This window comes from Callospermophilus lateralis, chromosome 1, assembly GCF_048772815.1.
Source record: "Callospermophilus lateralis isolate mCalLat2 chromosome 1, mCalLat2.hap1, whole genome shotgun sequence".
Taxonomy (NCBI): Eukaryota; Metazoa; Chordata; class Mammalia; order Rodentia; family Sciuridae; genus Callospermophilus; species Callospermophilus lateralis.
The window spans coordinates 199558889-199572928 of record NC_135305.1 but is presented as its reverse complement, the minus strand read 5'-3'; the positions used below and the strand labels follow the sequence as shown (position 1 = coordinate 199572928).

Genomic DNA, 14040 nt, shown 5'->3' with positions numbered 1-14040 from the left:
ATAAGGTATTTTCTAAAAGCAGAGAAGGGAGAGTAGTTCTTTTTGTTCACCTCTGAAACTCAGCTCTATTCAGAAATTTTGATGTGGTAATACTAATGATATGTGTAGCACTAATGATAGCTACAATGGTTTAATTTTTAAAAACAAGTCACAGCAATTATGTAACACGTAACCATTGTGGTAAACTGAATGAAGGGTGCACTGTCTTTGTAACTTTTTACTATCTTTGTAGCTTCTGATGTATATATAATTGCTTCAGAATTAAAACTTTAAAAACCTATATCAGATTCAAAAGTCATCCTGTGTTGATGGCATGCTCACTTACTTTCTCTGTGGGAAGGGATAGAGTTTCTCATAACTTTGCTAGAGCCTGGCTCACCTGTGCTGTAGTCACTGAACTCCTGGGCTCCTGTTCACAGCTGTGCTGGGCTTCTCTAAAATTTAGTTTTCTGTTTTTCCAAGATCAGAGTGACCCTATTGAAATGTATTCCATTGCAACTGTAGACAGAAGGCTCATAATCTTTGTCCTCAATTTTATCACCAGCTCCTTAATGGTGAGCTTAAGCAGCTGTATACTGCCATCACACGGGCTCGGGTCAACCTCTGGATCTTTGATGAAAACCTGGAGAAACGGGCTCCTGCTTTCAAATATTTCATTAGAAGAGATTTTGTACAAGTTGTGAAGACAGATGAAAATAAAGGTAAGATCTCATTAAAATAGTGTTGGAAGAAGCACATTCCTCTTATCTGCTCTTATAATCAGGTTGAAAGGACATAGCTTTGTTGTTGCTGTTCTGTTTTTGCAGTGCTGGAGATTGAAACCAGCACCCCATTTATGCTGGGCAGGTGCTCTAATATTGAGCTATGCTCCCAGCCCAAGGAGTAGGTTTTTTTTTTTTTTTGAAACACTTCCTTCCCTTTCCACGATCTGAGAAGAGAGAGCCCTTACTTATTTGTTAAAGGTGTGTGGGAAAGCATGGTTGTGGTGAAATTGAGAGAGTTAACTCATTCAGGGAAGATCTTTTATTTGTTCTTTAAAAGTGAGTGCTATGATCAGAGAAATGAAAAGTTATGCTGCAGTTGTGTACAATGAATAAAAATGCATTCTTCTGTCATATATACCTAATTAAAATAAATAAATATATAAATTTATTTAAAAAAACAAAAAGCCAAATTAAAAACACTGACGTTAAGTGGCCAAATAATAAATGTCAAACTTTGTGGAAAACAAAACAAAACAAAAAAAGTGAGTGCTATGGACAGAGGTTGAAAGAAATAGATCCTATTGGGAGACTACAAATTGCTATGAGCTTTTGAGCAGTTGAATGGTGATATCTATCAACATAAAGATAGCACAGCCCTGTTTATAATTACTCGAATCTAAAAACACACCTAAGTATCCAGTGTGTTTCTTTCAGAGGATTCCATGTGACAATTAAAAAAAAAGTAAGATGAATTTCCATTTACTGATATGGAAAGATGTTCAGGGTTTATTCAAGATTTAAAAAAAAAAAAGCAAAAGTTAAAGCAGTATAGGGAGGTCAGGCCCAGCAACCCGTGGAGGGGCACAGCTGCCCCACACGCCTGCAAGGTAGGCGGAACCGTAACCACCGACAGAACAGGCCCAGCGGCCCGCCAGACACATCGCCCCGGTTGGGGGAGGGGCAGAGTCGCCGCGCGCCTGCAAGGTAGGCGGACCTGCGACCCACCAGCAAAACAGGCCCAGGAACCAGCGGAGCGGCAGAGCCACCCCCCACGCCTGCAAGATCTCATTAAAATAGTGTTGGAAGGCGGACCTGCGACCCACCGGCAGAACAGGCCCAGCAACCTGCGGAGGTGCAGAGCCGCCCCACGTGCCTACAAGGTAGGCTGACCTGCGACTCACCTGCAGGTCAGCCACAGCAGCCAGCGGAGGGGCATAGCTGCCCCACGCGCCTGCAAGTTAGGCGGAACTGCGCCCCACCAACAGAACAGGCCCAGAAACCCGCGGGGGGCAGAGCCGTCCCACGCGCCTGCAAGGTAGGCGGACCTGAGACCCACTGGCAGGTCAGGCCCAGCAACACGCGGAGGGGCAGAGCCGCCCCACTCGCCTGCATGGTAGGCAGACCTGCGACCCACCGGCAGAACTTGCCCAGAAACCCGCGGAGGGGCAGAGCCACCCCTGCGCCTGCAAGGTAGGCGGACCTGTGACCCACCGGCAGAACAGGCCCAGTGGCCCGCCATCGCCCCGGTTGGGGGAGGGGCAGAGCCGCCACCAGCGTCTGCTAGGTAGACAGACCTGCAACCGACAGAACAGGCCTAGCGGCCCGCGGTAGGGCAGAGCCGCTGCCCGCGCCTGCAAGGTAGGCGGACCTGCAACCCACCGGCAGAACAGGCCCAGTGGCCTGCAGAGGGTCAGAGCCGCCGCCCGTGCCTGCAAGGTAGGCGGACCTGCGACCACCTAAAGAACAGGCCCAGCGGCCTGCCGGTGTGGTAGGCACATTGCCCCAATTGGAGGAGGGGCAGAGCCACCTCCAGTGCCTGCGAGGGAGACTTTGCAACTATACAAGAGCAATATAAATATATAGGGGGAAAAATCAATAACATAACAGTTTCACCAAGCAGAAAGAAACGCGGACAGTATGAAAAGACAAGGAAAGAAAGGACCACAAGCAATGCAGGTCAACTCAACTTAAGAAGAGGTAATATCTGCAGCAGATGGAATGTCAGATAAAGAATTCAGGATTTACATGCTTCAGATGATCTGGAGTCTCAAGGAAGACATTAGACAGAAAATCAGACAATGAAAGACCACTTCGACCATGAATTACATAAACAAATCCAAGAAGCAAAAGATCAACTCTACAGGGAGATAGAGGTTATAAAAAACAAACAAACAGAAATCCTAGAAATGCAGGAAGCAATGAACCAACTTAAAAACTCAGTTGAGAATACTACCAGCAGAGTAGAACACTTAGAAGATAGAACATCAGACAATGAAGACAAAGTATTTCAACTTGAAAAGAACATAGACAGCTCAGCAAGACTGTTAAGAAACCATGAGCAGAACATCCAAGAACTATGGGATAACATAAAGAGACCAAACTTAAGAGTCATTGGGATACAGGAAGGTATAGAGGTCCAAACCAAAGGAATGAGCAATCTATTCAATGAAATAATACGAGAAAACTTCCCAGACCTGAAGAATGAGACAGAATCCCAAATCCTAGACGCCTACAGGATGCCGAATGTGCAAAATCATAAGAGATCCACACCTAGACCACATTATAATGAAGATGCCCAATATACAGAATAAGGAGAGAATTTTAAAGGTACAAGAGAAAGGAAGCAGATTACATTTAGGGGTAAACCAATCAGGATAACAGCTGATCTTTCAACACAGACTCTGAAAGCTAGAAGATCCTGGAATAACATATTTCAAACACTGAAAGAAAATGGGTTCCAACCAAGAATTGTGTATCCAGAGAAATTAAGCTTCAGGATGGAAGATGAAATTAAAACCTTCCACGATAAACAAAAGTTAAAAGAATTTGCAGCTAGAAAACCATCTCTTCAAAACATCCTTGGCAAAATATTACAGGAAGAGGAAATGGAAAATATCACTGAAAACCAACAGCGGGAGGTAGTACAGTAAAGGGGGGAAAAATAATCAAAGAGGAAAACAAACCATGTTTAGTAACATAAATAAACAAATATGGCTGGAAGAACAACCCATATTTCAATAATAACCCTAAATGTTAATGGCTTAAACTCACCAATTAAGAGACAGAGGCTAGTAGAATGGATCACAAAACAAGACCCAACAATATGCTGCCTTCAGGAGACGCATTTGATAGGAAAAGACATACATAGACTGAAGGTGAAAGGTTGGGAAAAATCATATCACTCATATGGACTTCGGAAACAAGCAGGAGTGTCCATACTCATATCAAATAAAATAGATTTCAAGCCAAAGTTAATCAAAAGGGATAAAGAGGGACACTACATACTGCTCAAGGGAACCATACACCAACAAGACATAACAATCATAAATATATATGCCCCAAACAATGGTGCAGCTATGTTCATCAAACAAACTCTTCTCAAGTTCAAGAGTCTAATAGACCACCATACAATAATCATGGGAGACTTCAACACACCTCTCTCACCACTGGACAGATCTTCCAAACAAAAGTTGAATAAGGAAACTATAGAACTCAATAACATAATTAATAACCTAGACTTAATTGACATATATAGAATATACCACCCAACATCAAGCAGTTACACTTTTTTCTCAGCAGCACATGGATCCTTCTCAAAAATAGACCATGTATTATGTCACAGGGCAACTCTTAGACAATATAAAGGAGTAGAGATAATACCATGCATCTTATCTGATCATAATGGAATGAAACTGAAAATCAACGATAAAAGAAGGAAGGAAAAATCATGCATTACTTGGAGAATGAACAATAGGTTACTGAATGATCAATGGGTTATAGAACACATCAAGGAGGAAATTAAAAAATTCTTAGAGATAAATGAAAACACAGACACAACATATCAGAATCTATGGGACACATTGAAAGCAGTTCTAAGAGGAAAATTCATTGCTTGGAGTTCATTCCTTAAAAAAAGAAAAAACCAACAAATAAATGATCTAATACTTCATCTCAAAAGCCTAGAAAAAGAAGAGCAAAACAACAGCAAAAGAAGTAGAAGGCAAGAAATAATTAAAATCAGAGCTGAAATTAATGAAATCTAAACAAAAGAAACAATTGAAAAAATTGACAAAACTAAAAGTTGGTTCTTTGAAAAAATAAATAAAATCGACAGACCCTTAGCCACGCTAACGAAGAGAAGAAGAGAGAGAACTCAAATTACTAGCATACAGGATGAAAAAGGCAATATCACAACAGACACTTCAGAAATACAGAAGATTATCAGAAATTATTTTGAATCTTTATACTCCAATAAAATAGAAGATAGTGAAGGTATCGATAAATTTCTTAAGTCATATGATCTGCCCAGATTGAGTCAGGAGGATATTGACAACCTAAACAGACCAATATCAATTGAGGAAATAGAAGAAACCATCAAAAGACTACCAACTAAGAAAAGCCCAGGACCGGATAGGTATACAGCAGAGTTTTACAAAACCTTTAAAGAGGAGCTAATACCAATACTTTTCAAGCTATTTCAGGAAATAGAAAAAGAGGGAGAACTTCCAAATTCATTCTACGAGGCCAACATCACCCTGATTCCTAAATCAGACAAAGACACTTCAAAGAAAGAAAACTACAGACCAATATCTCTAATGAACCTAGATGCAAAAATCCTCAATAAAATTCTGGCGAATCGGATACAAAACATACCAAAAAAATTGTGCACCATGATCAGGTAGGATTTATCCCTGGGATGCAAGGCTGGTTCAATATACGGAAATCAATAAATGTTATTCACCACATCAATAGGCTTAAAAATAAGAACCATATGATCATCTCGATAGATGCAGAAAAAGCATTCGACAAAGTACAGCATCCCTTTATGTTCAAAACTCTAGAAAAACTAGGGATAACAGGAACATACCTCAATATTGTAAAAGCAATCTATGCTAAGCCTCAGGCTAGCATCATTCTGAATGGAGAAAAACTAAAGGCATTCCCTCTAAAATCTGGAACAAGATAGGGATGCCCTCTCTCACCACTTCTGTTCAACATAGTTCTCGAATCACTGGCCAGAGCAATTAGACAGACGAAAGAAATTAAAGGCTTAAAAATAGGAAAAGAAGAACTCAAATTATCACTATTTGCAGGTGACATGATTCTATACCTAGCAGACCCAAAAGAGTCTACAAAGAAACTATTAGAGCTAATAAATAAATTCAGCAAAGTGGCAGGATATAAAATCAACACACATAAATCAAAGGCATTCCTGTATATCAGCGACAGATCCTCTGAAATGGAAATGAGGACAACCACTCCATTCACAATATCCTCAAAAAAAATAAAATACTTGGGAATCAACCTAACAAAATAGGTGAAAGACTTATACAATGAAAACTACGGAACCCTAAAGAGAGAAATAGAAGATCTTAGAAGATGGAAAAATATACTCTGTTCATGGACAGGTAGAACTAACATCATCAAAATGGCGATATTACCAAAAGTTCTCTATAGGTTTAATGCAATGCAAATCAAAATCCCAACGGCATTTCTTGTATAAATAGAGAAAGCAATCATGAAATTCATATGGAGAAATAAAAGACCCAGAATAGCAAAAGCAGTGCTAAGCAGGAAGTGTGAATCAGGCGGTATAGCGATACTAGACTTCAAACTATACTACAGAGCAATAGTAACAAAAACAGCATGGTACTGGTACCAAAACAGGTGGGTGGACCAATGGTACAGAATAGAGGACACAGAAACCAATCCACAAAACTACAACTATCTTATATTTGATAAAGGGACTAAAAGCATGCAATGGAGGAAGGATAGCATCTTCAACAAATGGTGCTGGGAAAACTGGAAATCCATATGCAACAAAATGAAACTGAATCCCTTTCTCTCGCCATGCACAAAAGTTAACTCAAAGTGGATCAAGGAACTTGATATCAAATCAGAGACACGGCGTCTGATAGAAGAAAAAGTTGGCTACGATCTACATACTGTGGGGTCAGGCTCCAAATTCCTCAATAGGACACCCATTGCACAAGAATTAATAACTAGAATCAACAAATGGGACTTACTCAAACTAAAAATTTTTTTCTCAGCAAAAGAAACAATAAGAGAGATAAATAGGGAGCCTACATCCTGGGAACAAATCTTTACTCCTCACACTTCAGACAGAGCCCTAATATCCAGAATATACAAAGAACTAAAAAAAATTAGACAATAAGATAACAAATAACCCAATCAACAAATGGACCAAGGACCTGAACAGACATTTCTCAGAGGAGGACATACAATCAGTCAACAAGTACATGAAAAAATGCTCACCATCTCTAGCAGTCAGAGAAATGCAAATCAAAACCACCCTAAGATACTATCTCACTCCAGTAAGATTGGAAGCCATTAGGAAGTCAAACAACAACAAGTGCTGGCGAGGATGTGGGGAAAAGGGTTCACTTGTACATTGCTGGTGATTGGTGTGGCCAATTGGGAATTGGTGCGGCCAATTTGGAAAGCAGTATGGAGATTTTTTGGAAAGCTGGGAATGGAACCACCATTTGACCCAGCTATTCCCCTACTTGGTCTTTCCCTAAAGACCTAAAAAGAGCATACTACAGGGACACTGCTATATCCATGTTCATAGCAGCACAATTCACAATAGCAAGACTGTGGAACCAACCTAGATGCCCTTCAATAGACGAATGGATAAAAAAATGTGGCATTTATACACAATGGAGTATTACTCTGCATTAAAAAATGACAAAATCATAGAATTTGCAGGGAAATGGATGGCATTAGAGCAGATTATGCTAAGCGAAGCTAGCCAATCCCTTAAAAAGCAATGCCAAATGTCTTCTTTGATATAAGGAGAGTAACTAAGAACAGAGTAGGGATGAAGAGCATGAGAAGAAGATTAACATTAAACAGGGATGAGAGGTGGGAGGGAAAGGGAGAGAGAAGGGAAATTGCATGTAAATGGAAGGAGACCCTCAGGGGTATACAAAATTACATACAAGAGGAAGTGAGGGGAAAGGGAAAAAAATATAAGGGGGAGAAATGAATTACAGTAGAGGGGGTAGAGAGAGAAGATGGGAGGGGGGGAGGGGGATAGTAGAGGATAGGAAAGGCAGTAGAATACAACAGACACTAGTATGGCAATATGTAAATCAATGGATGTGTAACTGATGTGATTCTGCAATCTGTATACGGGGTAAAAATGGGAGTTCATATCCCACTTGAATCAAAGTGTGAAATATGATATATCAAGAACTATGTAATGTTTTGAACAACCAACAATAAAAATTTTAAAAAAGCAGTATAGGTAGAATGATTAAATTTTTAAAGAATTTTACATTATACCAATATAAAAACTGCATATGTATAGCATAGAACCATTATTTATACGCACGTGTGTGTGTGTGTGTGTGTGTGTGTGTATGTGTATACAAACACTATTTGAGTGTTCTTAACTATCAAACCTAATTCAGTTTCTGAGTATGTGTGTTAGGAGTGGGGTTTGTGAGACTTTGAGATAATGGATTGTCTACATCTTTTAAGTTCCCAAGTTTCACAAAAGGAGAACGAAGAGTTCAGATAGTAAGGGATTCATCAGAGTTAATCTGTATCTATTCAGTTCCTGTTATGGGTTATAGGAATCTAAATTAGGAGAGTTTGGAGAGAGAGAAAGAATGTGGACACCAGCCATTTGTAATGGTTACTGCTGCTGTTAAGACTGGGGGACACCATTTACCTTTTATCTTTATGACTTCTATGCTATTTGCAGGATTTATAAAAACTATTATCATGTGTTATTTTCATAATTTACCAAGACTAGATAATTAAAAAATGAAGTCAAAATGTCCTGATGGGATAGCTGTAAAGAAGTAATCAGCTCTTCATAAAGGAAAAAGGTTAGTCTTTTTTGAGAGCTAGTTGCTGAGTCAGCTCCTCTAGAATCTTAGTTGGTTCTCTAAGGGTAGAGGAAGGACCAGGCTCTGCTACTGTGGAGAAGTTTGCTGTATTCCTAAGCATTCCTTAGCTGTTTTGTGGAGACTATTTTTGGTTATTGCTGATGGCTCAGTTGGGTACCAGGATTAGATGTTCTGTTGGAAGGATCTGACTGTTGTGGTGTGAGGGAAAAAGTCAAAGTCTTGGAGTTTGAAAACCTGTCTTCTCCTAAAACCTCTTCATTCAGGTAGCCACATGACCCTGTTTAGACCCCACTTTCTCTCCATGGGCCTTTACCTCCTCCACTAAAAGGAAAAGGAATGGTCATTCTCAATTTTTTAGCATGGTCATTCTCAATTTTTCCTGCAGCTCATATTCCTTTTAACCCCACAATATCAACATAGGCATTTTTTTTAAATTTAAAAATTCAAAATGAAAAAGCATTATAATTTATGTCTTGGTAGCATAGGAATGCAAGAAAAAGTACAGTCTTAATTATGAGTTAGAGTTGCACATGGTTAAGTCTTTCAGAGTACCTGTTTCCCCTGAGCAGGAGAACTTTGGGTGAATATGGCAACTTGCAATTTATGTTTCTTCAACATGAAGCCTGCAGAGTTCACTGGCCCTGTTCAGAGGTAATACAAGGTTTTGCTGAGGGAATAAAATCTCACCAGGACAGTAATAGCATATGTGGAGTCAGAACAAGACACTGTGAAGTTATCTGTACACAGTGCCACAGTGGATAGTAGAGAGAAAGCAATGGAGGGATCAGGCTCTGAAGCCTTCATCGGTTATTGCACCTTCTAAAAAATCTGGCCTGTCTGCCTTACTTCTCTGATTACTATTCATTGGCCTGGGTTATCTCTGACACCCAGCTCTGATTTGGGTCTTCGTTGTCCTAGCATGTGCTGTCTTTCTCATGCTTCAAGAAGCTGTGAGTTTTTGCTCATTGCTAGTGATACTTTGGGGGATTTGTTGGGGGAAGACTGATACAGTCACCACAGGCTAACATGGAACAGAATAGTGTGTGTCCGGCAACAAGAGTTTGCCACATTGCTTTCTATGATGAGGGCAAAGTCTACACATTGGGAAATACACATAGTTCCTGGGTTACTGTGGTTCATTTTAGGGTTTCTCAACTTTATTATGGTACAAAGTGATACTCTGTAGAAACTATATTTCGAGTTTGATTTTTTTTCCCCTAGACTAACAATATGTGGTATAGCATTCCTTTGTGATGCTGGGCAGAAGCAGTGAGCTACAGCTGCCAGGCATCCATGCAATCACAAGAGTAAACAATCAATTTCTCTAAAGTATACCATGTTGCTAGGCCATGATGTCAGTGGATTAGGCGTATAAAGTACATTTTCAACTTATGATATTTTCAAATTTCAATTTACCATGGGGTTTATCAGGATATAATCATCACAAGTAAAGTTGCATCTGTTCTGTAAAACCCTGTTATCTTGTTCCTTGTTAAATTCCCTGCCTGGGAGCTTGCAAAGAGCTACGTGGCTTTGGATTTTTCAAGGAGTTAGTAATTACTGTTGTCTTCTGATTCATAGACATAAAAAAGGAAAGTAGGCAGAAATTTAAAAAACCAAACCACATTCTTTTTCACCTCCACCTTTTCCTTCTGAAACCCATACCCACCTGGCTTGGTAAGCTAAAATATATCTTAAAAGAAGACTAGCAAGATAACATGGGTGTATTAGCCTGCTGTGTCTGCCATAACAAAATCCCACAGGCTAGATGGCTCAAATGTGTTTCTTACAGTTCTAGCAGCTAGAAGTCCAGGAGAAAGGTGATGGCGGGGCTGGTTTCTTCCAAGGCTCCTCTGTCTTGTAGATAGCTGCTTTCTTGCTGTGTCCTCACACAGTTTTTCCTTAGTGGGGTCTCTGCATGTCCTTATTTTCTGACATCAGTCAGGTTGGGTTAGGGCCCACAATAATGGCCTCATTTTAAGTTAGTCACTTCTTTAAAGGCTCTGTTACAATCTGATATAGTAGAGTTTAGTACTTCTACAAATGAATTTTGGGGGACACAAAATACAGCCCACAATAACAAGTATGAGTGAGTGAATGCTCAGAGAAGCAAACCTGCTTTTCTTTTTCATTTTAGACTTTGATGATAGCATGTTCGTTAAGACCTCAACTCCTGAGGAGTGGATCGCTCAAGGAGAGTATTATGCCAAGCACCAGTGCTGGAAGGTAAGGGGCTGGACCAGCAGCCAGTGGTCAGGATGCTTTGTGACTACTAGCATTTTCATGCCTCATAGGCAGGTTTCCTATCATCACAGGTATCAACAGGCTTGTGCCACTTGTTCTTAAACATTAGGCCACCTGAAGATGAGGAGAGCTACTTGTCGGTCTCCCTCCCCTGTCAAGGCAGACCTTAAAATCCTTTCCTTTGGCCAAGTATCAACATGTGCTGATAGGTAAATGGAGGGTCATGGCCTTTGTTCCACCAGAGAACTCTTTTATTTATTTTTTTATTCTGTGCTTAAAAGCTTTTGTTGTCGTTTTAAAGCAGTAACAGATTGGTTTTTTTGTTTGTTTTTCCCAATTGATCAGATATTGATTGCACTGCCAGTGAGAGTCTGGTGAGCAAGGATGTACTTGTCACTAGACTGAACTGTGACCCACTTCCAGCCTCAAGCCTTCCTTTAGGAAAGGAAGTGGACCTTTTGAAATATTGAAACCAAATTAAGGAGCCCATCACTTTCCCCACAGTCAGCATTCCTCCACCTCACAGGGTCTCAGGTGGGGCACCATGGCAGTTATCTCTCAGGAGGTAGTGGTGAGGGTATCTTCACCTGCAAGTCACAAACACCCTGCTAGAAGAGTTGTGGGTTTGTTTTTATTTTTTGTAGTTCAACAAAACAAACATGGGCCCAATGTTATTCTTTATCTTTCTTGTGTCATCTGTAGCTCATAAGAGATATTCCCTGCTATGGTTGAGTAACGTATGCTGCAGTGAGTTCAAGCACCCAACCCCCTCAGTAGCAACCCAAACAGGAATAAGGGCAGGCACCTTCTTTTTATGGATTCTTTTTTTTTTTTTTTTTTAAATCATGAAATTGCCAATGGCCTTCCTCATACATCACACTATCACACGCCCCCCTCCTGTTTGCAAGGTCCAGCTCTTCATGTGGTATAGGAAAACTGTCTGCAGTTTCTATTGCTATTTCTGAAGAAGTGTTTTGAGATGATGATTCTCTGGAGGGCTTTTTTTGTTCTAATAATCCTCTTCTCACCAGAATTTCATGGAGCTGGGCCTAAGTGAAGGGACTGGGAAGTGATAAGAAACATGAAACTATAAGCCAGAACTTACCAGAATCCATGATGTGAGCTGTCTGTGGTCTGAATGCCTATAAGAAAGAATTCCCAAAGTCTCCTTGGTCTCATTTCTTAGAAGAGCTTTCTCTGCTGTGGCAAGGAAAAATAGTTAATGTCCACAGCAAATAATTCACATCTAGTGTTTATTTGTTACCTGTTGCTGCATAACAAATGGCTTCCAAATTTACTGGTTATAACAAGTTAATTATGTTGCTCCCAGTTCTGTGGTTCACAATGTGAGTTTAGCTGGGTTGTCCTTCTGGTCTCAGCTGGGCAACTTGTGATTCTGCATTCAGCTTCCACTCACTAGGTAGTTCTGGGGTTGACTAGCTCTTGGAACAGGTGAGGGGGTCATTGGGGTTCCTAGACCATCTTTCCTTCATCCTCTAGCAGGCTAGTCTGGACTTGTTCATGGGAGGCCAGGGTTCAAAGAAGGTGAGCAGAAGTACTTGGCCCCTTGAGGCCTGGCCTTGATGCTGGACAAGTGTCATTTCTGCTGACTTCTGTTGTCCAAGGAAGTCCCTTCCACATGAGAAGGGAGGGGAGATAGGCAGCAGTCTGAAGCTGAAAAGTTACTCTATAAAAGGTTGTGGCAGAAATAGGGTAGAGTGAAGGACCATGGCTACTCTTGCAATATGTTACATGAGGTGAGAAAACAAAACTTATACCATTATAAGTTTGATTTGTCTGGAAGGCAGTTTCAAATATATGTACTATTTAGCTGTAGAAATTGATCAAGTCCTAAAACTTTATTCATTGCCTATCCTTGTTATAATTGAAAAGAAATACTGAACATTTGGCTGTTGTTGTAAAACCAAGAACTTTTTTTGGTGAAATAGAGGGTGAGTGGTAGGGAGGGAAGGAGGAGAGAAGATGGGCAGCAGGTGTTGGATGATATTGGAAAATTCCCTTTATTCCCCTCAGAACTCTTTGGTATTACCCATTCAAAAATACTTTTGAATGTTTGAATTTAAAATCTTTTTAGGGAGGCCATCACAGATGAGAATGTTATAAAAAAAACTTCTCCTCACCTGAATTTATTTTGATCCTACTAAAGGACTTCAGGACTCAGGTGGTTTGTTGAGTTTTTGGCTGCATGTCATGAATGTTTCAGAACTACCACACAAGATTGAATCATTCAACAAATACTTGCCCTTGTAGCCTACACTTTGAGACATGGTATGAGCATTGTTGTTTTAGAAAAGAAGCTTTCTGTTGGCAATGATTGGGGTGCAGACTGACTCCCCTATGACATTTGCCTGCACACTTCTAGACAGTGAGCTTGGTAACAGATCCACATGCTCCAAATATCTTGATATTTCTACTCCCAGTACACATACTGTGATTGTTTCACCAGCACCACAGTTTGGCTAGTTGGGCACCAATTCCACCATGTGACCAGCACGCTGGTTTCATTAAAGAGTTTCGTAGCATAGAAGTTAACTAGTGAGATCAAATTAAAGACATATAACTCTCAAATTACCTTTTTCTTGCCCAGCTCAGAGACGGCTCTCCCCTCTGGCTCCTGCCTCAAGGCACCTGGTGGAGCAGGGAGGTTTACTCAGGACTAGCAGGAGAGAGAGAGAGCACGCCAGGGACTGGCCTTTTATTGGGGAACAAGAAATCCAGGGGAAAATTCCATCCAATGAAGGTCGAGGGGGGCAGCATTCCAAGGTCAGGGTTAGTGATTGGTCTCAGGGACAGTGGTCAGTTACACCCCCACATGGACAGGCTCTTGCACCTGGAGAGGGCAGGGATTAGCTCCGATACAGTTTGGCCAGAATGCCTCACACCCAATCAGGGAGGTGCCCAATCACGTGCGAGAATGGCTTCCCACACCACAGTATAGCTCTTGTAGTTAGCAGCTGTGTTAAAGCCCACAAAAGGCACAGGGTGACTTTGAGCCAATTGCTCCCTGGCTCTGACCTAAAGTTGATATATGTAGCAAGGATACCTCTTGCACATGGCTATTGGAAAATTAAACTTCGGATGTCATTATGGTGGCCTATAAAAATTAATAGTATCCATCTTTTCCATGGCTTCCGGATACTTCCTAAATAAGATTTTGAATGTGTTGGCTGGTACATTGTTGGGCTTTATCT

The 14040-nt window shown here is 40.7% G+C and overlaps 1 protein-coding gene across 1 annotated transcript in view; it reads left to right on the top strand.

Annotated features, from left to right (window-relative positions):
• Trank1 (tetratricopeptide repeat and ankyrin repeat containing 1) overlaps window positions 1-14040 on the top strand; it is a 108211-nt gene that overhangs the window by 81885 nt on the left and 12286 nt on the right. Inside the window, exons 17-18 of the mRNA XM_076843394.2 lie at window positions 545-701; window positions 10722-10810. Of these exons, the coding sequence (XP_076699509.2) occupies window positions 545-701; window positions 10722-10810 (246 nt within the window). The remainder of the gene's footprint in view (window positions 1-544; window positions 702-10721; window positions 10811-14040) is intronic.